General features: G+C 38.1%; 2 protein-coding genes across 2 annotated transcripts; one reads left to right on the top strand and one right to left on the bottom strand.

Moving 5' to 3' along the window:
- Positions 1–918: 918 nt before the first annotated feature.
- coq2 (coenzyme Q2 4-hydroxybenzoate polyprenyltransferase) lies at positions 919–5,432 on the bottom strand. Its single transcript, XM_066710562.1, has 8 exons — positions 5,349–5,432; positions 4,442–4,805; positions 4,162–4,328; positions 3,606–3,727; positions 3,227–3,312; positions 2,767–2,900; positions 2,453–2,641; positions 919–1,973 (listed from the first exon to the last, which is right to left on the bottom strand). Exons 2-8 carry the CDS (start codon positions 4,752–4,754, stop codon positions 1,818–1,820), a joined length of 1,167 nt encoding a protein of 388 aa, XP_066566659.1. The 5' UTR covers positions 4,755–4,805; positions 5,349–5,432; the 3' UTR covers positions 919–1,817.
- Positions 5,433–6,445: 1,013 nt separating this feature from the next.
- tmem38b (transmembrane protein 38B) lies at positions 6,446–23,347 on the top strand. Its single transcript, XM_066710563.1, has 6 exons — positions 6,446–6,813; positions 13,072–13,228; positions 17,338–17,522; positions 20,085–20,172; positions 21,659–21,776; positions 22,578–23,347. The coding sequence occupies exons 1-6, from the start codon at positions 6,690–6,692 to the stop codon at positions 22,905–22,907; spliced, it is 1,002 nt and encodes a 333-aa protein (XP_066566660.1). The 5' UTR covers positions 6,446–6,689; the 3' UTR covers positions 22,908–23,347.
- The last annotated feature ends 2,979 nt before the right edge of the window (positions 23,348–26,326 follow it).

The raw sequence follows: 26,326 nt of genomic DNA, 5'->3' as shown, positions 1-26,326 counted from the left end.
ATTATGATCTGTATTTCGCAAAAATAAATACAAAAGAAATAGCATTCAGTGTGAGCAGTCGTCATTAAAACAACAAGTTGAATACGGATTATCTTTATAAGACTCTAATATGTGGCATTTGTCATCTCTGACACGCTCCAATAATTGGAGACCGGGCTCTGGAGAATTTTAGCAGTAAAACACAGCCAGGAATACAGTCTGCACTTAGGTTAGCTGACTGTTTTAATGTCTATGACGCAGTCCAGTACTGTTCTACTTCAACTCGCTGACATTCACAACAGAATATGGGGACTGTTGTGTGGTCTGCACTAAGCTCAATGAGATCTTAATCACAATTTTGTTTTGAATGGCATTTCCCAGTTACTTACCAATCACAATGCACAGAAAAGCCAGGCCATGTTTGTTCTACTTTGTCGGGTCTCAATGATGGCTCTTCTCGGGGTACTCCAACCGAGCAGCCCTTCACAAAGCGGCCTGGCGCGAGGCCATTCAAACGGGGCACATTCACAACCCTCGTGATGAGAGGGACCACCCCAAAGACGACAGCAGTGCACGTAGCGGATGAAAGGAACAGGCCCGGCGCTCGTAACGCGGCTCACAAGACGGAGAGAGGTGCCCTCTTTTCGCTGGAGGTCAGAGGTCAAGAGCAGCATCCCAAGAATGTGCGCCTTCACACTTCTCCTCAGCGCTAGGCCGCCCCCGGCCACTTTGATGGAGGATAATAGGAGGAATGTCGATGGGCTGTAAGAGCAAAGGCCACTTTTGGGGAATACTTTCTTCAGGAATGTATTCCTCTCAGCAGGTTCACCTCAGACCATGCCTACTGCCACACAACATCTAGTTTACAATGGAGATGATTTCCTGCTTCGTCTCTCCCTTATGCGTTCACATCTGTTGTTGTCAACATTTTCCACAAAGGCTTTTTACAATTCCAGTGTTTATTGTGCAGGAAGGTATGGACAAATTATTACACACTTTACAATATCACTACTTTTTTCCTGGAACTCAGAAGCTGAAATATTATAATGTGAATATAATTAAATTAGAATAAATACTTCAACCTATTCAATACTTCTTTTATTTACTGTTTAACCGACCACCACAGGGCTTTAATTAAAGAAACACAATCTGGCTGCTGTTTGAAAGCAAGTATTATCAGTAAGCTTTCCTCCCAAAAAAAGCAACTCAAATGTTACACAGTAGTAACTGAAGATGATGTGTTTTGAGAAAAAACATCATACAGAGCACATAAACATCCCTGTTTGCCAAGGAATAATATCAGCACGAATGAACACATTTTAGAATCGAAAAGACTGGAATATGAAACGCTTTGTCAACTACAGCACAGAGAGTGTGCGTCTGTCTCCACCCACTGGACAATCTGTTACATGACATGATTCTTCCTGAATTCATAATCAATTGTTATGAACATTTTCTGCTTGTATCTCCAAACCAGTTGCAATCATGTCATCAGTTTCTTCCATAATCAACATTATTTAAGAAAGCGGTCATTTAATTGCAACTGGTTTGGATTTTGACTCCTTTACACAACATCCTACATAAAATGTGCTATTTATTTGTGCATCTGAGTGTGCAGCTTTGCTTCTTTTCCATTTTCGGTATTTATTCATTTAAAATTGTTATATTTAGCCCTTAAAAAATCAAACATGATTTTCATAACACTTTCACTAAACAGCAGGTTTGTATGCCTGGGAGTTCCAATGAAGTGCACAAACCTTGGAAGATTGTATAATTTATCTCACATTGTAAAAAATCACCCCTATATATATATTTTTTTTTAAATAAAGAAAACTATTTCATTTACCGTTATCCTCCTTTTCTAATATACAATTGCTTTTTGTTTTCCACAGGCTTCCGAGAACTATTCCTAAAAACAAGAGCAGCCCAAGGTTACGGTTGGAGCTGAATTTTTTCCAACAGTCTTCGGGTTTATTGATGTCCAGTGCGTAAACCTGCGAGATTAGAAAATAAATGAGTGAAACATGATATAATGATGACCTCGTTTCACACTTGCATACTTTTTCGCATGGCCTTGTGCAACATCAAGATAATGCTTACTGAGTTAATGAATTCTGTGTAAAGCATGCTTCGCTTTCTTTAATGGAGGGGGAGAAAGCTCTAGTCTTCAAGCTTTAGATCCTTGTGTTTCCCCGAATCTTTGTTCCTAGCTGTGATACCGCATTGTAGTCCTAAACTGAAAGATCTGACCCTATACACCAGTTTCACAACCAGCGTGGCATTAGGACACAGAAGTTTAGATAGATACTACTTTGAATTAAATGTTGGTGTTAAATTGACTTACTAAACAGTTTCTCCCTGGTTTTATCTTTCAGTAAATTATAGAGAAGCTAATACAACCTCGTGGACTGTGGCCCTCACTTATAAATTCCTGAGACTGAAGTAACCAGTGCTTTAAGATTTGAATTTGCACCTGATATGCCAGATGAACTGCCACCACAGAGAGCGCTCCATAGTACGGCAGCGTCTGATCGGAGTTGACACCAGTCAGAACCAGCCCTGACAGCATCGCCACGGAGAAGCCAGCCAGCCAGGGTTTGGTCTGCTCCTGGAAGCGCAGCGCGGTGGACTTCACACCGACCAGGACATCGTCGGCCTTGTCCTGCAGAGACGGACAGGGACGAGAACGCTATATAAGTGACAGGTTGAAATGGTGATCGAAAAAAAAGTCCATCAATGCAGTGCTGGTGTTAGAGCTTTCTGGGGGAAGCAACACTTTGAACCTACCTGATGAGCGTAGATGGTGTCGTATATCAAGGTCCACATCACTCCGGAGAAATAAAGAGGCAGGCAAACCGACCAATCACAGGAGCCCTTCACAGCAGCCCATCCTAGGAGCGCCCCCCAGTTAAAAGTAAGACCTGGAGACATGAATACATAGGTGTAAGAGCATTTTGTTAGAATTGGACACACATTACACAGTGCACACATCTTTTCTATCTGTGAGGAAAGACAACACGACTGAATACACAATGTTGCCCCCTGGTGGAAAGCTTCATCATTAACTTTAGAAACAAAAAGATTGACTTTGCGTTTTATTTTAATGTGGGTAACAAAATTTACTTGGCACGTTTTCTAAGCTATACACTTGCCTTGGTGGCAGGTCTGGATTTATATTTTCTTTTTTTTTCATTTTTTAATTGTTTAGCTTCTTGAATGTTTAATAGCTTTGTTTCTAAAGACTCACCCAAAACGAATTGTGGCCAGTACGTGACTCTCTTCATTAAGGGGTAAGACACCACGAGAGATAGCGATGCAGCTCCAAGAGCTATACTGCAACACAGATATAAAAAGCAGCAAAAAGATTATTTGAAACTAGAAACTAATTAACAATCTTGAGGGCATTGTATATTTAAAACAACAAAAGTAAACAAACATCCCTGTGTTTTTATTTTCAATGTTCAGAGTTTTTTTTCTTTCTTACTAACAAGGTCAATACCATCTCTTTCAAGAGGTCAGTGTACTTGCACTGAGGCTGTGACCTCAAGGCTGCTTCTGTCTGACATCTCTCTCGCAGCGAACACTAGCTACACCATCACACCACAGTTTCTCTAGCTGCCTATTACCTGTAGTAATTCAGACTGAGGAGGATTCCCAAAGCCACACTCAGCTGCCCTCCCAGGAACGTGAGGGCCTGCAGGCGGGTGATCGCTCCTGACGCCAGGGGACGACTGGCCGTCCGGGACACCTGCAGAGAGGCGAACAACACACCAGCGATAGATCAGGTGTGTGAGAGAGTCATTTTATTACAATTGTTGTGTCCAGATTAATGAAAAATAATAGGTAATGTAGTGTTTTACTAGCCGCACAATCTTATAGTTAGATTAGTATTTCAGTACACCTGATTGAATCACAACTTAACGTACAGACACAGTGAGAAACTAATTCTCAAAAATGGTTTCCCCAAACATGCATGACAGAATAAAAACAGACATTTTACTGCTTCATAAATAGATGAAATACTGACATTGTTCAACAAATAGTAGGTCTAAAGAAACCACAAAGAGGGGGTTAAAAGGTCATTTTACCGCTATGAAAACCCCTTGGGATACAAGTCGTTTGGGATACACACATACATTACGATATGAATGCAGGATTATAATCATAGACCCATATCGAAACCTTTTTGTCGAAGTCTTTGTCCCACATGTCGTTGATGGTGCAGCCAGCGCCCCTCATGATAAGAGCCCCAGTACCAAAGAGTGCCAGCATGGAGAGATGGGGCAGACAGCCGGGGTCTGCCGCCAGCCCGATGCTCCAGGTACAGGGGAGGTACAGCAACCAGGTCCCTGCATAAGACAAGGCAAGCATACAAGTGCCATTCCTACAGCTAGTCCTGGTTTAATACTTGCCTAATACTGAATGCATTGCTTTTATCTGTTGTACATCTAGAAACACCCACCGATCGGTTTGTCCAGCCTCATCAGTCGGAGGTACGGCTGCACAGACACTGGGGCCGAGCTCACAATCCCAGCAGCGGACAGGCTGAACGGTCTCCTCCCGCTGGGCAGGAGGGTGGGTTTATTCTGCACACAGGGACGACATCTCTGTGAATGAAGGGGTGCATTGCGGTAGAAGGTGACAGAAGCGCCAGAGAAAGGAGATGTCTTCTTCCCTCTTTCCCGGCAGTGATTTGAAAAGCACAAGCAGGAGCCAGGGTGAATCCGCCTCCAAGGGCAGAGGGACAACTTGGCTGCAGATCTGGGAAGTATCATCGTGTCAAACTTTGTAACTGAGCCGGCTCACATCTTCGGAGGAAATCACATCTGCAGTGAGGAAAAACAGTCAAACCTATACATGTCTCATGCAGTGCCTTATAATTGACCTTTAGATAAATGGGATGAATTTGGGAGCGAACGTTAATTGGCTTATAATTGATTAATTGGGTCATCAGTCACCTGACTATTCTGCAACAACAGCTGGACCAGAAGTGCATTAAAGTCAGATCTGAAAAAGGTGTCTGTGCTCTGTGACAGTTTGTGAGTCGAGTGCTTTATTCACACGAGTTTGCGGTCAGTATCCAAGATGTCCATCATACTGGACACAGTTTTGACAAATAATTATAAGTTATTTGCAATCCGATGTTGCACCTTAACAAGATTGACGGACTTAGAAGAACTACAGACATGCTTGTGCTACTAGTACGATAAGCGCTGAAAACATGGCTGTAACCGACTATCTACTATAATATCGCAATTACAAAATAAATGGGACTTTACACCAATTATACCAGTTTAAAATTACTATTATAGACATATATTAGGCTCTCTTAACAAAACAAAGACGCACAATCTCCTAAACTAACTTACAATGAGTGCACAGCATTCATCCTGCCTCGTCCGGACTCTTCCTTGTGGTGCGCCAGTTCATTCTTCCCCCCGGAAACATTTTCTTACAAACCTTTTTTTATTTTTACACATTTTCTCTCTTAAAAAGAACCCAGCTTATCAATTTAGCAGTACTGTCCAATGTGATTATTGTCACGTACACATAAGCACAATTCACAACACAACACAGGCTTGTGATATATTTAATTTTTCAATTAATTTCCTATTTTCTGTACTCAATCAGCCCCCTGTCGGGACATTATTGTATGAATGAATGAATGCAATTAAAGTAGAATTCAAATTCGCAATTCAAAGTCGTTTATTCTAGACTGAAGGGAAAATATATGTTAAGTGCCCCAAAAATAGCTTTCATAAGCAGAGTGGAATAACGTTTTATTTTTTAAAGACTATTTGTATTAGTTTTAAAATGTGTGTTTTGTCAATTCAAATTTGCTTTATTGGGATGGTAAGGAATGTTCATGTCATATAATTGGTCGTGTTTGATCAGAATATGACTTCCTGCTTCAGTGCTTGTTTCCAACCCATCCCACTGAGCACCTACGGGATCAGCTTACCGCTTACTGTTGACATTCCTGCAATATTTGGACCGCGGTGATATTCATTCTGGAATAGTGTTGTCAGCAGTAGCGTCACCTGGTTCAAATGTCACCAATGTTTTATTCTCTTATGTTACTAATTCACTAGTGGAGGACTACAGCAACAAGTTACATTTCTTAATCAATCACAGAAAATGTAATAGATACTTTGACACAAATACACACACACACACGCTTCGGGTAAAACTCCAAAAATAACGCTATTTAAAATGATTAGAAAATGTTACCTAAATAGAAACACAATGGCCCAACAGAGTGATGCTCCAAACGCCCTGCGTAGCATGCAGGCTTAAGAATGTTCGGTCGCATTCTTGCAGCGCAGATGTTCGCAGTTCTGCGCAGCTCTGCAGAATCCCACCGCTGCCATTGGTGGAGCCGCGCAGACCCGCGGAAATCTGCGTTACAGGAATGCGAGCTTTGTTGACAAGTACACGTGATCTGCCACGCAAGCCTGTGCGGAGGCTCTTCTCACGCAAACTGCGAAAGAATCAAAGCGTGCGGAAGCGCAGGGCTGATCGATGTGAGGACGAGGAAGAGGGCCGAGAGGAGGCGGCTGTGAAGGGCAGCTGCGGGGCTGACACCAGATCCAGCTGTGCGCAGCCGGGCCGGGGGGCTGGGGTTACCTGTCTTCCTTCCCAGCTCAGGCGAGAGGGATCCTTAGTGTAAATCGACCAGAGAGATAAAAAGCAGCACAGCAGCAAGCAGGATGGAGTTGTTGGCTTTGCTGAATTTGGACGGGCTGTCCCTGGGGATGTCCAGGCTGTCCATGTATCCGTATTTCGACTCGGCACATTATATCGTCTCGGTTATGGCTCTCAAAGAACAGCCAGGTAAGCGCGGAGCGGCGCATGTCACTGACAGATTGCAATGCAATCGTGTACGTCTTTCTTATTCATTTGTTTTATGTGCAGCTGGGGCATGCAAATGAAGACATTAAACTTGAAATCTGCGCCTCTTTATTGTGAGATAAATGCAATCTGAGCGGCGTTGCATCGGTCACGCTTACCGGGCCTTAGCCAGCTGGACAGATTACAGTTTAAGGGCACAATCTTCTCAAGTCTATTTTGGTTTGCTAATTTCGCTGATTAATGCAACCAGCTTTAGGTGCTTAAACCATTTTAATACACATTTATTATTAAGCTAGACTGAATACTGTATATTTCACACAACGTCGAGGAAAGGTAAGTCCCCATTTTGCACACCAAAAAGTCCATTTGTCCATTGGTTTATATGGTGGCGCATTCATGCTCAGCTTGTGGAGTTTTAAATCTGAGGAGTCTTATGTAAAACTTTGGAGAAGAGTAGTTTATTGTACACTAGAAGTTAGTAAAAATAAAGCAATACTGTTGTACTGTTTTACAATTCTTTATTTCAGGAATGTTTACTAAAAACATTGTTTTAGTAATGTTTCATAATGACAAGCAGCATAATGTATATTTTTATATTAATGAAAGGGTGCAGAATTGGAAAATAAATTCACTCAAAAGATATTGTGCATTAGTTTGGCATTAGTTTGGCAAAAGTAAATTCCCTCTCCCTCTTTAAATGTGTTACTAGATATGAGCAAAATACACCTTTCAGATTTTTTATATTTTACATTTTTAAGTGTAAGACGAGAAGATTAAAAAGATACAAGAATGTTATTGATTTTGCATTTATAGAGTGACTTTTATATTACAGGGAAGAAAGCAATCCATTATCGGAGTTGTTCAGTAGAAACAAGCTTGATTTTCTACATCAATTTTAAGAAACCCACAATATGTAATATAGCTTGACTTCTAAAACACAATATAAAACCTTTGATGTTCAGTACCACAGAATTAAATTTGTGACATGTTTCTTCTGATAGTTTTCCACACAGTGCTTGGGCTTTTTTTCATTTAGTGACATGAAAACAAATTAGGAAAAGGTTCACATTGTTGTACAACTTACTGGGGCAGATAACGTGTGCTGACAGGTTGGCCAACTCCTCTGGCAGTAGTCCCACTGCATACCAGAGATTTACCTGAGACCATGATTAATGCACAATGTATATGCATGGATTAAAAAATAGCTAATAGCAGAGGTTTTTAAAAGAAAAAAGCTTTTGTAATCATGAATACGCATACCATCTATTATACCTTTTATAGTCACATCATTTGGTGGTGCACCCCAGATGAACTCAATTCATGCCCAGTCTATTAATGATAGCAGGGACAGGTGGGGTCTGGATACAGTAGCATGCTGACCTTTTCTGCTCAGGCCCTCATTGTTGTGCTGTTGTTTATAATCACTGGCTATTTTAAAGTGTCCTGAATGGCTTTCCTTGTTTGGCTCCTCTGTCATTCTACTCTTTGAACCTTTTACCCTTTTGTGTTCTCGCTACATGTCTGGTAGCCAGCCATAGAGGTGTCCCCTGGCCTGTCAGCAGGGATTTCTCAAGTAACATGCACTGTTATATTCTGTATATTAGCTGACATTTCAACTTATGTACATAGAAGGTGTTGGGATGTTCTGAAATTATCCTTCCCAAGATAATAACATCCTGTACATTTGCTTTCCCCCAACTCTTTGGTGAAGCACAGTTTTATATCAATTTTTAATGATGGATGGAATATAGGTTTTCCAAACTGTTAACAAAACAACTGTTGAACAAAGGCTTATGAAGCTTTCTATTCGTAAGCAGTGTGTCTTCAGTTATTTACATTAATTTTTATTATTGATGATTTTTTACTGGTTTAATTTCTGAAATAAAATGTGTTTTCCTTGTATTGAGATGTACAAAGACCCAAAATTGGTTAAGTGAATAATGTTATACATGAACTGGGCTTTTCTTGAATGTTCCACTTGACTAAGAACTCAGTATAGTTTCCAATAATAATAACATTACTAGTAAAATATTACATGCTCATAACCAAACGAGAATTTTTTTTTTTCAACAAAAATGTAAGGAGAAGTAATGGTTACAGAGTGTGGATTAATTATCTTCTTTTGTCAGTAAACGTCTGCTCAGGAATTGCACAGATGAAAACATTTATCCTCTTTGGGGAGAAGGCATGAACTAAAAATAGTCCCTCCAGTGAGACCATAATGTACAGTACAGTAATGTGTAAATAATTCAGGAGAGATACTGGCCTAGTTAGGAAAACTGGCCATATAGAGTAAAATCTTCTTATAACTTTACTGTATGAGCTCTTTAATAATTATATAAACGGAGCTCTCTCTGAGTGCACTCCAGTACAGAATAGCTACATGTACTGTGACTGGCGGTGTCAGAGGGATATAGCCTTCACAACAGCATAGGGAAGTTTCTGAGAATGTTTTATAGTAAAGTATGTACAAAAAATAGACTTAGACGGAATAAACAGAAGCCAAAAGGTTGCTTGAAGAGTTTTTACATACAATTGTGCCTTCAGAGAAGTGCCATCCATTTTAGCAGATAAAATGCTATTCTACATTACACAGTGTGTGACTGTGCCATGTAAACAGGAAGTCCTGACCTCATGAATCTTACAAATCAGCGGTGGTTTAGCCATTTCAAAAACTGATGCATTGCACCTCCCTGGGTCTGCAAAATGTGTTCAATCCCCGTGGGGCTAAACCTGATTAATAAATATGTACATTATTGTAATTTCTGGGTTTATGTAGCCAGTCTATAAATGGATCAGAAATAATTTGGGAGGGAGTTGCCTTAGTTAGACGTTCAACAAAGATATGAGTGTTTAGCAGAACAAACAGTCTGCTGTTGACATTTGCACTGTTTTATTTGCTTTCCTGAGAATTTGTATATGCTAATATCTATATTCTGTAAAACAGGGCCTTCTATGTTGAGCTTCAGCTCCCTTCTCTTTTTTCAGTGTGTTTCTGTTAGACAAAACAGTAGGCTATATATTTTTAAAGAAGATAGTGATATCATTATATCCCATGAATTGTTTTTAAATTCTCAAACTTTTTCATAGTAGAACATTTTTCCACACTTGCGTAAATGGGTAATCTTTAAAAACAAACACTGGATCTATGGTCATAATTCTGATGGAAAATAAACCCTTCCCCCACTTATTGCCTTCATCACGGTATTGCGTGTTGATAGAAATATTCCTTTTTAAACTGCCCAGCCTTTAATCATTTACAGAGCTTTACTGATTCACCAGTGTGAGAGTCCAGTATTAATTCTCTCATTGTGTGAACCAATCAGGGACCTGGGGGTGAGGGACACTCCTCTGATCTTTTTAGAGAGCTAGCAAATGCTTGCGCTTGAAAAATATAGAACTTCCTTCTTTAACCCATCATGACTGGCTATAGAATCCTCTTAAGTAATACTTCTATGGGAACAATAGGGGTGAAATGGCAGTAAACTCCATAGTTATATTTGCTTTTGAAATTAAAAGTAACATTTTGCATAACCCAAAATGCTTTACATTTTTTCTGTCCTTAATAGAATTTCAATAAGATGTTTTGACAGCGATAGTTCAGTGGATAGAAATGATGGGACTAACTAACCTCAGATGTGCATTGTACTCTTAGAGCTATAGTTGATGGGTTATTACAACACTCATCAAAGTACAATGGGTTTAATGGCATCTGTACTATCATTTAACATGCCTTGAAAGACGTTTGGTAATGTACATCTATAACATACTGGCACTTTAGCTATATAAAGGTATACATATAATGTTATTAATAATAACCATTAACCAACTCCTTTTGATGGTATTGCAGGTTAACTCTTCAAATAGACAGGTACGTCACAAAAAGTTCAGCCCCTTTCTTCCCCTGTGTTTCATGCTTCAGCTCCCTGTACTTAGTGGTAACCCGACATGAAGATTGCTTTTGCTTGAAACTGGCGCATGTGAATTATGTTTCTGTGTGCTGTGATATCAGGAAGTTTCGATGCAGTTCGCAAACTTTCGTAGTCATCACGAAACATGTGTCTCACCTCCATTGTGAATGGTAAAGATGTTGTCATTTATCTTTCCCTATTTATTTCTTCCTGGAAGTAGAATCCATTCACAATAATGTGTTTTCCACTAATGGTCTGGCATGTGCTTTTACAGAATGATTGTTAATAATTATGTTCATATCAGCAATTTAATTAACTCTCAATTCTAGGTGGGAATCGGTGTTCCTTGTCCATGATGGTTCTACATTAGCAGGACAGGTGGTTCTGATTAAAAATAAGTGTTTTTTTTAATGTATTTCTAATATAGTATTTTGTTGATTGTATACATTGATTATGTTGATCTAAACCAACCAATAATAGGCCTATATATTTAACAAATGAGCATTTTAGAAGCTCCAATTCTGTCAACCAAAAAAATATTTTACATCATATAATATTTGTCTTTATTTGAAGTCATATGGAAATTTCATCTTACTTATTAATCCAGCTGTAACCCATGGGAAGCTTGAGTAAAGCATGGTAGTTAAGTAGAAGACACTGACGTTGAGCTATTCAATGGAAACGTGTAGGATGTTTGCCTCCGATTGTGCCGAATGTGGCCAGGATACTGTTTTGCTCACATGGCTGGAAGTGTTTAAGCGTTTAGACAAATCTCATTGCCAGCTACAGCAGGGAATTTGTTTACAAACTGAGCCGTGCAAATGATTTTGTGCCCACTTGATTGCCTGGGAGACACCTTCAGGCTAAACCCTGTACAAGTCTACTTTGGTGTCAGACATTGGCGAAGGGTTTGGAAGGGTGTGGAAAATGCTGCTGAGTAGAAGGCTTTGTTTCTGTTTTTAGGGCTCAATGGAAAACGGCTTTGCAATAGATTGTACTATGACATTGATCTTGTCATGTGAGCCGTGTCATCATGTTACCTCTGTTTATAAATCTACAGATAATCTGGAGATTACTATGGTAGCCAGTGTTAGATTCGCTCTACTTGTTTTGCTACGTTTGTAGAAACACATGGGCTCATTATGTGCTAGCATTGCAATTACAAAGCCTCGCCACTAAAAGTTAGTGTTAATTTATTCAGGAGCAAAGTATGAGTCTTGAACAGTTAGTGTTCAGTGGCTGGAATTGAGGCTCTTGCAATTGCCCAGATCTCTCCTCCATAAACAAAACCCTTAAGGCTGTTTTTATGCCAACATTCTTGAAACATTTACCACCAATACCCTGTGGCCCAAGCGTTCATGAGAGCAATCCAAGGCACAATTTGTTTGAGATACATCAAATGATGTATTATTTTGGCAGTTGTTTATTGTACCATGCATCTTTCCAAGCAGCGTTCCTTTAGTTCTGGAGTAGATTCAAAGTCACCTTCACCAAGCAAGAACAAATATTGGTTGCCTTTTTATCGTAGATCCCCCAGGCTATTTGAAGGCTACTGTTGGTGCCATCTCTCTATGTGTTTTGACTCATAACACAGACTTTTCCTTTCCTCCATCACAAAATACATACGCACAAGGAATATAATATGATTCAGTGAAATAATTTAGAAAGCCAATAGACTGTTATGTAAGTAGCTACAGTGCTGCAGCAAGTCGTGGGTAATCTGAGAAGACTTTGTTCTTCATTGTGGCAAAGGGATGGAGCAGAGCATGCTGGATCTTTTCTGTCACTTAATCTGATCAAGGGTATGGGTATCTTTCACCATGCTAAAAGTGAATTTTTAATCAGAACAAGGATAAGAAGCTGGTATTCCTCGCATAGTGTCAAAGAGTTGAAGCCCTTTTTTATTGCTGTCCTTTATGGTTCACTAATTACACATTTTAAATAAAATACATTCATGTTGTGTTAAGTAAGAACAATTGGTTTTCCTGAAAAACTGGGAACGAAACGATTGATCCCTGGAAGATGAATGAGATTTGTGGTTTTAAGGTAACAAAGGAAAGTGTCAGGTATAATATTTTCCTTGTATATTTTGAAACTGCATAATTTTACTTCATATTTTTTTATAGTGTCCTACAAATGAAAGCTGTTTAATTTTGTTTTCCCGGTGTTTTCCAAAGAAGACAGTCTTATACCATTATATTACATTATTCATCCTATGGTGAATGTTTTTTGTAAAAAATAAGAATTGCTTGATATACCTTTACACACAAGGAAAGCAGAAGGCTTCTCCTCCATTTTCTAAATGTTAGGTCTTGTGATTTGATTGCAGGAGCTGTAGAAGTGGCCCGGCGCAGCCCCTTTGCATGCTGGTTTAGTGCTATGCTGTACTGCTTTGGAGGAGCCATTCTTTCTGGCCTACTTCTGGCAGAGCCTGCTTTAGCTTGCTTCTCAAACACCAGTAATGTATTGCTGGCTTCAGTTATCTGGTAAGTGTTTGTTTTGATATCTTATAAATATGTTGGAAACTGAATGTCAACCCAGCAATTTCTGAAAAAATAATCTCCTTCCGCAGGACAGAAGTTAAGTTTAAATATAAAATTCTAAAGATACACTGTTTAACATTCGGGGGAGCAATGCTGATGTAAATATTCATTGGATGTTTTGCATTTGATGAGAATGAGAGCAGACTCACAATGGACCATGAGGCTGGTTGGTTCAATATTCATCAAACACTAATTCTGACATTTAACCAAATCCTATTTAAATTTGTAGACATAACATGGAATGATTTATTGAAGTATGATGCATTGGACTTCAGCCCAATACACAAATAAAAGCAATAATGATTAATAATAACCTTGGCAATAACAGAATGTCTGTGAGTGACTTCAAAACATTGCTGGTTCTATACGATACATTATTTTGCATATTCCTTTACTAATTTGCTTAAAAAAAATGCAAATCATGACATGAGTTTGTGATTTAAGCAGTAGATCTGATATTCAGTGATAAATCTGAAACCATTTAAATCATTATATATCTCAAGGTTACTCAGATATGTTTTAGAAATATTTTTAAAATTTAGAAGGGGTATTTAAGATTCGAATAATTCTTACCCACTTTAAAATATTGTTTTAGTATTTCCCTTGTTAATCAGAAAATTTTGCTTAGTACTTTATTACTGCCTTTCGTGACCAACTGATCATGACGTATGTGTGTTTGTATCTTTAAATGACATTCCTCCATCACGGATTCAAAGTTTCATCTCATTCAGTGAAATTAATTGTGCATCTGATTGTTTCAGTCATCCTCTGTATGTCTGTCAGTGGCAGCAGGTAATTTGCCTCTGAGCTCCTGAGGAAAAGTCAGCCCTTTGGTGTTTAATATTTAATGTCTATTGTTCATGTGTGGTAATTAGCACTGTATGAGAGTTAATGTATTTGGCCAGAAAACCGTAAACACTTGAAGATAAACAGATGATTTTCTTTGAGATTTTCAGAGAAATACGCTGAGGGGGAAAAGCAGTCGTTTGCAGATTAACAATCCCAGATCAGCACTGCAATTTGGCTTCCTCTGCTCTATCGCAGTCAAGACTTGGCCGTAAGAGAGTTTCAGTTGGGGCCTCCAACTCAAGCAATAGTTGGCTGTGGAATTTCCTGTGTATTACAAACTAGTCAAGTCAGTCAGGTGGAGAGAATACATTCATGTAAAACCTGTTTGCCCTGTGAATGAATCTTATGTAACCTCAGTCAGGGATAGCCCCCAAAAGGTCTGAATGAATGCATTTAAGCAGAATTATCTTCTCTAATGGCAATCCTGATGCCAGTGTGCTAGCTTCCAGACTGAGCAGTATAATTATGAACTTTATATTTAAGTAAATATACATGTAGGGTGTATCAACACAATCTGTTTATTCATCAGTTATGCAGAAAGGGGAAAATATCTTGCACAGTATTTTTCACATCTGACACGTCTAATATTAAAGTATCATTTTTATGTAATGCTATCAAAGATCCTCTATATTTGATGTTATCAATATCTGACTTTTCACATGCTTTTAACAGTACTATAGTGAGACCCAAGAGAAGTACTTTGAATGTGTATGCCCTCTGGTGGAAAACAAAGAACTTGTGTTGCAGGTTTCATTTTGAAATAAGTTTCCGATTGTGTTAACATGCTCTTTTGTTGTTTGGTATATTGCAGTTTAACCTTTACGACGTGTAAGTCACAAACATATAGCAGGGTTGACAATAATATATATCCCCAGATTCACAGACCTCATATGTCACATTGGTTTCCACACAGTTAATATGAAAAGCATAATACATCAACTTATTATGTGCAACCAGATAAAACCAGAATAAAAAAATAACTCCAAGTAAAGAATCTCATATATGTAGTATTATAGTTTCCCTCCTTTTGTAACATCCTTTTTTTTTAACAGTTTACTCCCATCCTTTACTCACTCCCTTTCACATAAAATAGTGTCTGCTTGTTCTTAGTTATTGGGCTGTATTGTAAGTGACATATTTCTGAGTCTTTCTTTGCTTCCAATTCTGTCTGTTGGTAGACGGCTTAGTAAAATGTATAATTCACACAGCACAGTTCGGCGACAAAAACAATCTGTTTCTGAAGTGACAGCAGGTTATTGTGACTGGCATATTGAAACATTCATCCTGTTAAACAAGGAGGACACAGTTTAAAAAAATGTGTTGTCCTTGGTTGAAAACGTCTATGCAAACGCACACCACAGAGCAACTTGCATCTTGCTAGATTCATCTTTAATAAGCAACTTGTACGGTAAGGGTACACAGGGGTGCTTAAATGGCATCTAGAGAGAAATGACTAATTATATTGTGTCTTGTGAAGGAAGCTTGTACATGTAATTAGCTCAGATTTATTTGCCCAGTGGGTAACTGTTTTAATGATGAGATTATTTTTGAAGGTTGTGGAACTTTACAATCTACATTCCAATAACCTGATTTACTGGTTTAATCTGGATAAGGATGTCTGCCAAGAAATGTATAATATGATGATTATTATTATTATTATTATTATTATTATTAATAATAATATTATTATTATTATTATTATTATTATTATTATTATTATTATTATTATTATTAAGTATTTTTCCACCTTCCCATTCAGTGATTTTCAAGGTTCTGTTATTTAATTATATCTTCCTAGCTTGATTGATTCTTTTCAAAAGCTACTTGTCCTGGATTAGTTCACTCTAATCAGCAAATTCCCATCTACAATAGGCCCTCACTTGTTATCTTGTGTATATTTCTGCCAAGTTCTTAATTACTTAATTAAACTCTTCAATAGACCCTGTTAATTGTTTAATTGGGGTGAAACTGACAGAGATTTCAAGATTTCAAGTGGGAGCTGGGACCTATGGTAATTGGACAACAAAAATCCACAGACACTTACTTGCGAATACTCCTAATAAGATGTAAGACAATTAATAATTAGAACTATATGGATTAAGCTTGTTTTTGTAAGTATAGTGCAAGAGCAAATGTTTCTCTTCTCATTCAATTTTTCAGAATTAATAATGGCATTGTTAATATTGCAACATATTGGCCTCATTTAATGACATTAAAATATTCATCCAATGTGATTTTGAAGGACAGTTCATCAAAGTGCCCAGAGATGACTAATTATATTTTAGGTTCTCAGCAGTTAGCTTGAATTTGTAATTATTTCAGATTTCTTCCACCTCAGGGCTTTGCACAACAAGCAGAATAATTTCAAGCTGTCAAAACATTTCTACACATTCAGAGCAAAAAGGACGTATTGTGCACCATACACAATGTTGCACAAATTATGAAGCTCTGAACTTGAAGAAAAAAAGGAATAAAACCCATATCTACATTTATTCCCACATTCACACTCAAAGCAACCAGCTTCTATTATTAGATTGAGACAGGGAAATTGAGCTCGTTTTTTCAAAATACATGTAGAACATATTCCTTAAATTACTTTATATAATGTATTTGTCAATATATTTTTCATCCGTTCAGGAGACAGACCAGAAGTATTATTGAAAACTTATTATACTTCAACCGCGCCTGGCTGAGTTGGTTATTACGAATGTCTCCTGGTATGTTTTTACACGGCACCATCTGCTGGACAGTCGTATTACCAGCTCTTGGCAAGTTGTGAGAGTGTACCACTAGAGGGAGTGTTATTATTTTCTAGTATTAAAATTATAACTGTGAGAAATAGGATATTCTTAGTTCCCTACTTTCGTGGCATACATGGAACATATTATTTTTGACAGATGATTATATGATAAAAGAGGCATCAATCTACTCGGTTTATTTGATAATCATGATGATAATGAAGGTAACGATGAAGGAGGAAGAGAAGAATTAGTTATTCTTAATTGGAATCAGAAGCTTAAGGTATAATAATGAAAAGTATATCCTGGAGTGTCCTCAAAGTAGGCCCTAGAAGATGTGTGCTTATAAATTGATTTTAGGACGTTTTCTCCGGCTTGGGTTTGACCCCAAGGGTTGTATTGCTATACTGTAACTGTGGTCTTGTGTGGACTGCCTGTCTGATTGACCCTCTTTGTGTTTCTCAGGTACCTGGTGTTTTACTCTCCGCAAGACCTGGTCTACAAGTGTGCCTCCTTTCTGCCGGTCAGGCTGGTCCTGACAGGGATGAAAGAGATGACCAGAACCTGGAAGGTGCTTGGAGGGGTCACCCAGGCAGGAAAACAGTACAAGGAAGGATGGCTTGTGATGATTGCGGTTGGCTGGGCGAAAGGTAACCACCTCCTTCCCTTTATCATTCTTTGTATTCTTTCTTGTGCTTTTCTCAGTCCAAACTCACTATAATTTTTATTGTAAAATCTTAATGCAAAGAAATATTTGTAAAGTGCTGCTGGACTGGTATGGCAAAATAGTGTGACATTTAAAGGCCAATGACCAGGTCTGTTTTCTCCTTGAATTTCAGCTGAAAGAGCTCCAATTTTCTGTAAGAACTTGGAAGTCCTTGTGAGTTGCCCACAACAAAATGGCGGTTTGCTAGAGCAAGAGAGGTTTTCAAAATATTCAATGCTATACAGTGTAATTCCACACAGATCGAGAAAGTGCCGTGGCTAAACCGAAGTGCCCAAGGGCCCTTGCCAGGCCTAAACAAAGCTTGACAATGGTCTGACTAGTTTGGAGCTCCCAGGGCATAGTGTGCTGTCAGGTGAAGTGTTACTGGCATTGGGATAGGGCAGTCATCTGTAGGCTGCTAGGCCCACTGCACAACAGCAATAACAATGCCTGTGAATCATAGTGTTATCAGGAAAGACTGTGTATCCACTCTCTGCCTGATAATAAGGCTTTTTGCATTCCAGGCTAGCGATTTGAAAAGGAGCGGATGGCTTGACATTGTCATACAGGATGTATGGATGTAATGGAAGAGAAAATTTGAAATTCCTTGCTGTAATATAAGGCTGATTCTGCTGTTTGCGTTCTCTGAGTGCAGGTCCTTACTGGTTTTACCGAAGAGGGGTTCTTTAAACAGTAAACTATGCATCGACATTTAAAAGTAAGATTATAGAAAGGTCCAAGTCTTAGTATTTGATGTGTTTGTTGTAAATACAAAGTTTTTGTAGGCTATCGCATGCATAATAAAGAGGCGGAGGCAAGATGCATTGTCCATTGGCTGTATATTGTAGTCTGTCCTTCTGTCACACAGCCAAGCCCATTCAACTATAGACCGAATAATATAGAATTCCTGCTCTCCGAACTAAGGGGAAATGTGTTGCTTAGCAACGCAGTGGAGTATCGAAACTCGCTAAAAAGCTACAGATGAATCCTGCTGTCGCTTTTTTCATTCTGCGTTCTTCTACTTCACTCTAAATGCAAATATTGTAACCAGTGCATTACTTTTTTTTCCCCTTCATTGTCTAACGTGTAACTGCCTTGTTTAACCATTATCAACATATCTGCTCTGAGGACAATATATGTCTTTAGTAGGTTACATGCGTTCACTGCAAAAGGGCTCTTTTTCGCTACAGGATCAATTATGCTCCTCAGATTACAAAGAGTTTTATGCTTCAGTGTAGTTCCTTGGTTATGTTCAACTGCTCGGCTAGATAATGTTATGACTTGGAGCATACATGATTTGTCTCCATCTCTCCCAAGCTGGCATGGCTGAATTTTGTGTCTACATGCAACTAATAAAAATAAATGAATAATTTCACCATATAGAGGAACAGATATTCTTTAAGAGAGGGGCTAGCCGTAGTGTTAGTGGAGCACAAATACATCCACTTTGAACTGTTCTTTATAGGAAGGAAGGGTGGCTGGCAGGAGCCCCAAGCATGTCCATGTTGATCAAGTTAAATTAAATCCTTGTTGTGGACACTGTACCCCAAATACAACTTTGTCTTTATAATATTTGGCTGTCCACCCAACGCTTCATGACTTTTTATTTTAAACCACCTGGCAATGCGAGAGAAGGAAGTCTATATTTTTTAAAGTGTAGTCTCTGTTGCTTTCCCATCTCCTTAGTGTAGAAGATCTAAAGTAAGCAGACACACGACAGAAGATTGAAGCTGAACATTGCTTTCCAGCAGCTGCACTGACCTGCTGCATTGCACTCTCCTGACAGCTAGCTCTGTCATTTCACATCTCACATAGCACACACACACACACAAGCACAACAACGAAAAATACATCTTCCCTGAAATCAATACGGAGTGTGTCTCTCTTCTCCAGACCAGTAGGCTGCCACTACAGCTACCGTGCTCCCTTCAGACCCTTTCCCTTCTGGAGTGATGTGAAACGTGGGATGCTACCCAGGTGTATTTTGTGAGAGTGCCAAGGTTGTCCAGATCACTACTGGGAGGATGTGGGACTGGCAGATTTGAATTCATGCTAAATCACCCACAATCACACTTTTGCCTAGAATCAAGTGGATGGATTTACACCCTACACTGTTTTTCTGTCCCGGGTTATTTAGTCAGCATTTGTTGTAGTTTAGTCACAGTCTATAATGTTGTAACACCTTTCTCTGAGGTACCATACACTACAACATGTTTGTGTGGGAAAACTGAACAATTTTGATTGTCTAAACTAAATGAGGCTTGGGTCTGGACTACAGTATCTGTGCGTTTCAGAACACTGGACAGTGAGAATGGCCCCTCAGACACCACACACTGAGACACCTCCACAGACCCGTTGTCATGGACTTCGATGAGACTGACTAAAACAAAGCAATTAAATGCAGACTAAATCAACATACTTTTGCAAGTTGTTGCCTCAGTTCCTTGTCATGGTGCAGTGGTTAGTCAAGTCAACCAATATGAATTCCATTTGATTTCTTTAACAGGAGCTGGCGGTGGACTAATAAGCAACTTTGAACAACTGGTGCGTGGAATCTGGAGACCTGAAACCAACGAGCTCTTAAACATGTCTTAGTAAGTCACCCAATTCATTATTTGTGAACTTTGTGAACATAGTTATAATCCCACAGGAATACGTTTAATACAATCTGCCTTTGTCTGTAAAATTTTGCTCACACAATTCTACATAAATTCTGGTTATGGGTCCAGAGCTCTTACTACACCCAGGGTTCATTCTGCCCCCAGATCAGCTAGACAACAAAAAAGAAAAGTAAAAAAAATAACATTTTTCAGATGATCCATTTGTGCAACACATATGACTCGTGAATTGCTTTTCCTTTTTTAAATCAACATGGCCTTCTCCTTTCTAATAAAAAAACACTAAGCATCTTACATAAAAGACAGCACAAACAACCTGCTTTCTGGTTTGTTGAAAGGAGGCTGTTATTTGGTAGATAAGTATCCAAGCCGTAAGTAAATAGGATGCTGATTGTCAATAGCTGTGGGTCTGCCATTTCATTGGCTTCTGCTATTAATTCTGACGTGGAAAAAAAAGTTTAATTTGTGAAAAGGCGTATTACATCTACAAATAAAGGGACTATAATTGGGTTTGTATTGATTTCTCTCATTGCCACTGATCATTTTTCAAAGCTTTCATGACACTTCATCTAAAAGTGAAGTTTCAGGGTTATCCCTCCCTCTTTCGATTTAAACATTTTGAAATTGGAATTCTTTTTGCACTTTCTGACCTGTGTTTGCTAGTTGTTTTAATTGTAGACAAATGCTCAAGAGTTGTGCACCAAAAGGTTATATTAGTTCTAGAGGAATGCTTTGCCCACATGCATGAAGTTTATCTCTATCTTTGAAAATTATTAATAATAATAATAATTTAATTTCACATGTATGCCTAGGGGATATTTCTTGGCGAGTGGCACAGACTTGTTTTAACACAGTTTTGGTTTTGCTCCACACACCCAGAATTGGATGTAAAGAGCCTTTCATGTGCAGCAAAGGAAACGATCACAAATCAGTCACCTTCCACCAAACCCGAAGGCTTTTAGACTCTTTTAGTAAACAATCAAACAAAATAACGTACAGCACCTGCTTTGGTCTTTAGTTCTAACTTGTTGGTCCCTTGGTTGTGGTAGTCAAAGCCCAGGCATATTCTTTACATGTATATACTTTTTTAAATGCCGTAAACTGCTCTATCCGGGTCTACCCGTAGGGCAATTTCAGTTGATTAAAATTATAAGCTGTCCTTTCTGAAGTCACTAATACTCTATTTTAATCAAGTGCTCTGTGGTTAAACTGCCAGCCTTGGAGCAGGAATGCAAGAGAAGAAGTACTTAAGGACAAAATGAAGAAAGAATCTGATTTCAAGAGTTGTTAACTAATTTTTTCGATTAAGAGTTCCAACTCTGAAAATTAAGTCTTAAATACCACTGAGGGGTTATGGGTAATATGAAAGCTTCACATGACAAAGACAGCATGAAATCAAAGAGCTGGCAGACCATGTTTCACTGTCAGACCATATGCTGAATGGTGCTTTCTCTTTTCACAGTCCAACCAAAGTCACTCTGCTAGGCGCTGTGCTCTTCACACTGCAACAAAGCCAGTACCTTCCAGTGGCAAAACATAACCTAATGTTCATTTACACCATCTTCATCGTCGTCAATAAGGTAAATAAAATCTACCACATCATGTCCACTTGGTCTTGTATCCCCAGTACAGTGATGAGGTTCAAGGTTCCCAAGACAAAAACAAATCTTTCTGATGCAATAAGTTAATCTAAGTAATAATGCCCTGCACAGAAATCAGTTGATTACGATCAGTTTATTTATTTGTGGTTATATAGTTATCGAGTCTCACAGTGCCTTGGGAATTAATAGGCCAACTTAGAATACTTTTACAAAGACCTGATTTTATTTAAAGACACAATCAAATCATCCAAATTGAGATTATTTTTTAACAGAAAATAATTTAAAAAAAACCATTATAACATTAACCATTATAATCATACCTGTATTGGTAAACGTTTTATTAATTGGCAGTTTAATAACTGCTGTTTACATTTTTTTGCCACATCATGGTGTTAATAAAGAACAGAATTACTGAATTGAATTGCATGTAGATGTCTTTTCTGCTGACTTTTCATACTTTGTGTGTATCTGCTTTGAATTAAAAAATCTTACCCATATTTAGATTGAGTGAAGGGTCTGATTTTCTCTAGTCTAGAGTACTATAGAGAGTATATATTCAAGAAGCTATGGAATGGATCCAAAGGGATGAAAATAGACAAAGAAAAAGACTACATAGAAGATGTTAAGATAAGGTCAGAAGCTTTTCTGGTATAAAAACATCTTGGGGAGGCCTTTATTTCCAATAGTGAATTAATAACTTTAGCTGATTTTGTTATATATAGAGAGAAATATAGAAATATAGAAGTTGTATTATTTAATTTCTTTGTCTCTCTCTTCCAGGTGAGGATGATGCTCACTCGCTCCACTGCTTCTCCATTTGCTCCACTCGAGGCCTTCCTGTATCAGCTGCTTTTTGCAAGTCAGCCAGAAGAAACCAAGACAAGAGCTGATGCTCAGGTTCCTGTCAGAAGCCCTTCCAGAGATACCTGCTCAGCACCCAAGAAGGATGTCGTAGCTTCTGTCATCAGCCGCAATGGTTCAGCAGTCCCAGAGACAAATGGGAACATCTCATGTGTTCCTGAAGCAAATGGAAATGGTGCTGCGGTTTTGGAGAAGAGTGACAAAGACACCGCAGTGTCCAAAAATCAAAGTAACAAGAAATGTGATTAAGAAAAGCTGAGAAAAGACATTCTGTATATTTTTTGGGGTTGTTTTTAATGAAAGTATTGACTGGGGTATAAAGTGATTTATTATAATCGAAGCGAATACAGATTTATTTTCTTATTTATAAAAAAAAAACAAGATCAGATATCTATTTTGATTCCTCCAGAATGCAAGGTATTTATTAGGGTGTTGATGAAAATGTTTCAAAATAAACTGTGATGTGTGTTTCTGGGTTCTTTTATTTCTTTGTCTTTTTGTTATGCTGTGACTCGGGTATAATTTAACAAAAACAAGAATGTTACTATGATAACTGCAAGATTTTGATAATATTTATATAAATCACAAGTTATTTCTTATATCTAAAGATTCAAAATTGTATGTAAATATTTTCTATTGCACAAGTTTGGACTACTCTTGAGACAATAAATGTTTTCATTTATACTGGAGTTTCTGGGCTCGACCTTTCACTGAACAGCTGAATTACATTTGGAGTATCTTCTGGGTGTTTTTCTGGCTTTAGTGAGTGGGTTGAGGGGGAAAACAAATGTAAAACTTAATTTACTTGCATATCTGCTTGGCATTTATACTACTAATTGGGTCTGTAGGTTAACTAGCCCTAAGCCATTAGAGCTAAGACCAAGGGAGATATAAGGTAATTAAAATAGGCCATACAACAGGAGTAGGATAGATAACTACCTTGTTAATAATTTGGAGAAACAGCCTGACCGTACAGGAGAGCTACGAAGGTATTGCAAGAGTTCTGTGGCTCATGTCTAAGGAAGTCAGGTTGGGTATGGGCATAATTAATTCAGTGAAGTTTCATAAGGACTAACCAAGAAGTAATGTGTTACAGATACAAGGGCATTGTCAAGTAATTTAATTGTATTCTTTCTTCATTTTGTCAGGAGTTTTAGTTGTTTCTCCTCCCCAAATTATACTGTATATGTTACAAAAGGAAAAAAAAGACAACAAATAAAGCTTAAACATTGTGTAGATTGATATTTTTAAATCGAGCATCTGAATAAATTGCATATAGTTTTTTTCCATATCATGTCAAGAACAAATCATACCCCCGTGTCTGGCAGGTCTTGTTTTGGTAAAAATATTTCATTGCTTTAAAAACCTGTGTCTATGTTAAATATATATTTTTTGAATGCAGAGGCATTTAATTGCCTTTTTTATTGCTGTTTCTCCTTATAAGTGGTACTTTCAAGAGCCTTTTGAAACATGGCAATTTCAGCTCTTGTGAGAGATGCTCCTTCTCTGATTCAACCATTTCCAATAAAAGGCTGTGTATTGAGTCCTCATTTCACCCCAGTCTCACTAGAGAATGTTTTCCGTTTCATTTCCGAAAAAGGATTTTAAAAGAATCCCTTTTAAATGCAATCCCATGACAACTGCAGACCTTGAAAAAAAATGAGCATCAAAAGTATCAAAAGCCTTCTATTTCCTCTGTTCAATGTAACACTGACAATAATTTACTCTGATTGCTAGAAATGTGCTGTGGTTTTATAACATACAAGTCTTTTGAGCTTTGTCATTACATTACCATTACTCTGCTTCTATAGGCTACTATTCATTATATCATGATTAAGGAAATTAAATATTGTTAAACAGATTCAGACAGAACCTCACTGGTCACTAATTACCTCTAAACAAAGTGTGTAATCCTAGTTGGCTCTTGTTCATTAGACATACATATCTGTCTATTAAAAATGCCATCTGAATGCCATCAAGTCATTTACAAAATATGATTTAATCAAGACTGTACTCTGAAAGTGCATTTACTGTTTTGGTGGGTTTCTAAAAGCATGCACATATTTCCTATACAGTAGGAATTGACATGTCTATCACACAAGTGTCCAATCATCGGCCTTGATCTTAAGTGTAGACGGAGTTCAGATTAACATATGCTGCGACTATTAGGTAAGTGGCACACATAATTATCTGACTACATGCAACTCATACTAAAAATGGCTATGAAGATGAGAATCAGAATAAAATAATTATTTGAAGCAAAATCATGTTGCTGTCTCATAAGCTGTCCTCACTTATGTACCCTTTCCAATTCATGATCATAGGAACGTGAGTTTACACATGAGAAGACGCAATCTGGACTCATCATCTGTTTGATTGGTAGCTGGTAACTTAATGATCCAAGAATCACATCCTGTCACTTCAACAATGTGGCCTGGATGTTTATTCCAGATCGGCACAGCTCTCTGTGTGAAGACGATGTGTCTGCTGTTTTGGGTTCTGCATGCCTTTTTAACTCCCTTTTTGCACTGAGTCATTCTTGGAGATGAAAACTTAGTCAGTGCATTACACTATTCACTACAGTTATTTGAAGTCCTTATAGTTTAGTGCCAATTCTAAACATTAATGGTAATCTGAAGAACATTTATCATATTGCAAATTAAGCTGTCATAGAACTTTTTACTGTTCACTTTGATATGAAAAGCAAGATGTCTGCTGGTTAAGAAAGAAATAACCTTGAACATCTCAACAATCAGCCTAACTTCTATTTTAATTGTTTTCCTCTTTCTGTCTCTGTCACTTTTGTTTGCACAATGTCAATTTTTCTGCTGATTGTGCTCTGCTCTCCATTAAGAGACACAATTCCGCTCGCTTAATACTTTTTTCTTGTGAAGGGTAACTATGGAAAAACATTTGGATCCATGGTAACTTATCATACACTGCAATGCAGAATAATAGTTTCAAGGCGGTAACAGATGCTTGGAAACTTTCACGTACTGTCAAACAAAATCCCTCTTTACAAAGAGAACCAGGATTGGCATTCACATTGAAAAAACGTACATCTCTATCTTTGTTCTCAAACTAAGGCAGATCCTTTGAAGTTCAGGAAGTATTTAGATTGAAATACTTCAGGGAAAACACAATTATTTAGTTTTTCATCTTTAGGACTCCTGTACAAAGGAGAATTTCTTTGTGTACAGTTGTAAAAGGACTTGCAACTGAGGGAAAAAAGCTAAATGTGGTCATTTGAATTGCATGAATTCTCCTCATGTATATTCAATGCCTCTGTGACAACCTTGCAATTTCCCCAAACCTATAGGGCAGTGAATGAAAATTCATTGACTTTAATGACAAAGAACTATACAATGTTAACGTTAGAAAATCTTATCAGGTGAAGAAGTTTTCTAAAATCCAAGACCACCAAGTCAGACCCTTTACAGATGCTTCCCTGATTACAACAATTGTGTATGAGGGTTTAGCCAGATTCATTGCAGACAAGATTAAAGTTATCATACTTCCACTGTAATGTCTCAAGTATGTTCTAGTTGGTATAAATGAGCAAATCTTCCAAAGTTAAGTTCGGGGTCTGGCATGTTGCCAAACAGCATAATAACCATATGTTATGGTTTATTCATGATAAAACAGGAAAACAAGTTGTGGAAATGTTG

This window comes from Amia ocellicauda, chromosome 8, assembly GCF_036373705.1.
Source record: "Amia ocellicauda isolate fAmiCal2 chromosome 8, fAmiCal2.hap1, whole genome shotgun sequence".
In the NCBI taxonomy this organism is placed as follows: Eukaryota; Metazoa; Chordata; class Actinopteri; order Amiiformes; family Amiidae; genus Amia; species Amia ocellicauda.
This window is presented reverse-complemented; position numbering and strand designations above follow the sequence as displayed.

Bases quoted from the DNA above. Each gene is read 5' to 3' on its own strand.
- coq2 (XM_066710562.1), bottom strand. From the start codon at position 4,754: ATGATACTTCCCAGATCTGCAGCCAAGTTGTCCCTCTGCCCTTGGAGG. The intron at 3,728-4,161 runs GTTTCGATATGG...GCCTCTCTGCAG, and splicing joins ACAAAGACTTCGACAAAAAG to GTGTCCCGGACGGCCAGTCG. The intron at 1,974-2,452 runs GTGCAAATTCAA...CTAATCTCGCAG, and splicing joins CAGTTCATCTGGCATATCAG to GTTTACGCACTGGACATCAA.
- tmem38b (XM_066710563.1), top strand. From the start codon at position 6,690: ATGGAGTTGTTGGCTTTGCTGAATTTGGACGGGCTGTCCCTGGGGATG. The intron at 20,173-21,658 runs GTAAGTCACCCA...CTCTTTTCACAG, and splicing joins GAGCTCTTAAACATGTCTTA to TCCAACCAAAGTCACTCTGC. The intron at 21,777-22,577 runs GTAAATAAAATC...TCTCTCTTCCAG, and splicing joins TCTTCATCGTCGTCAATAAG to GTGAGGATGATGCTCACTCG.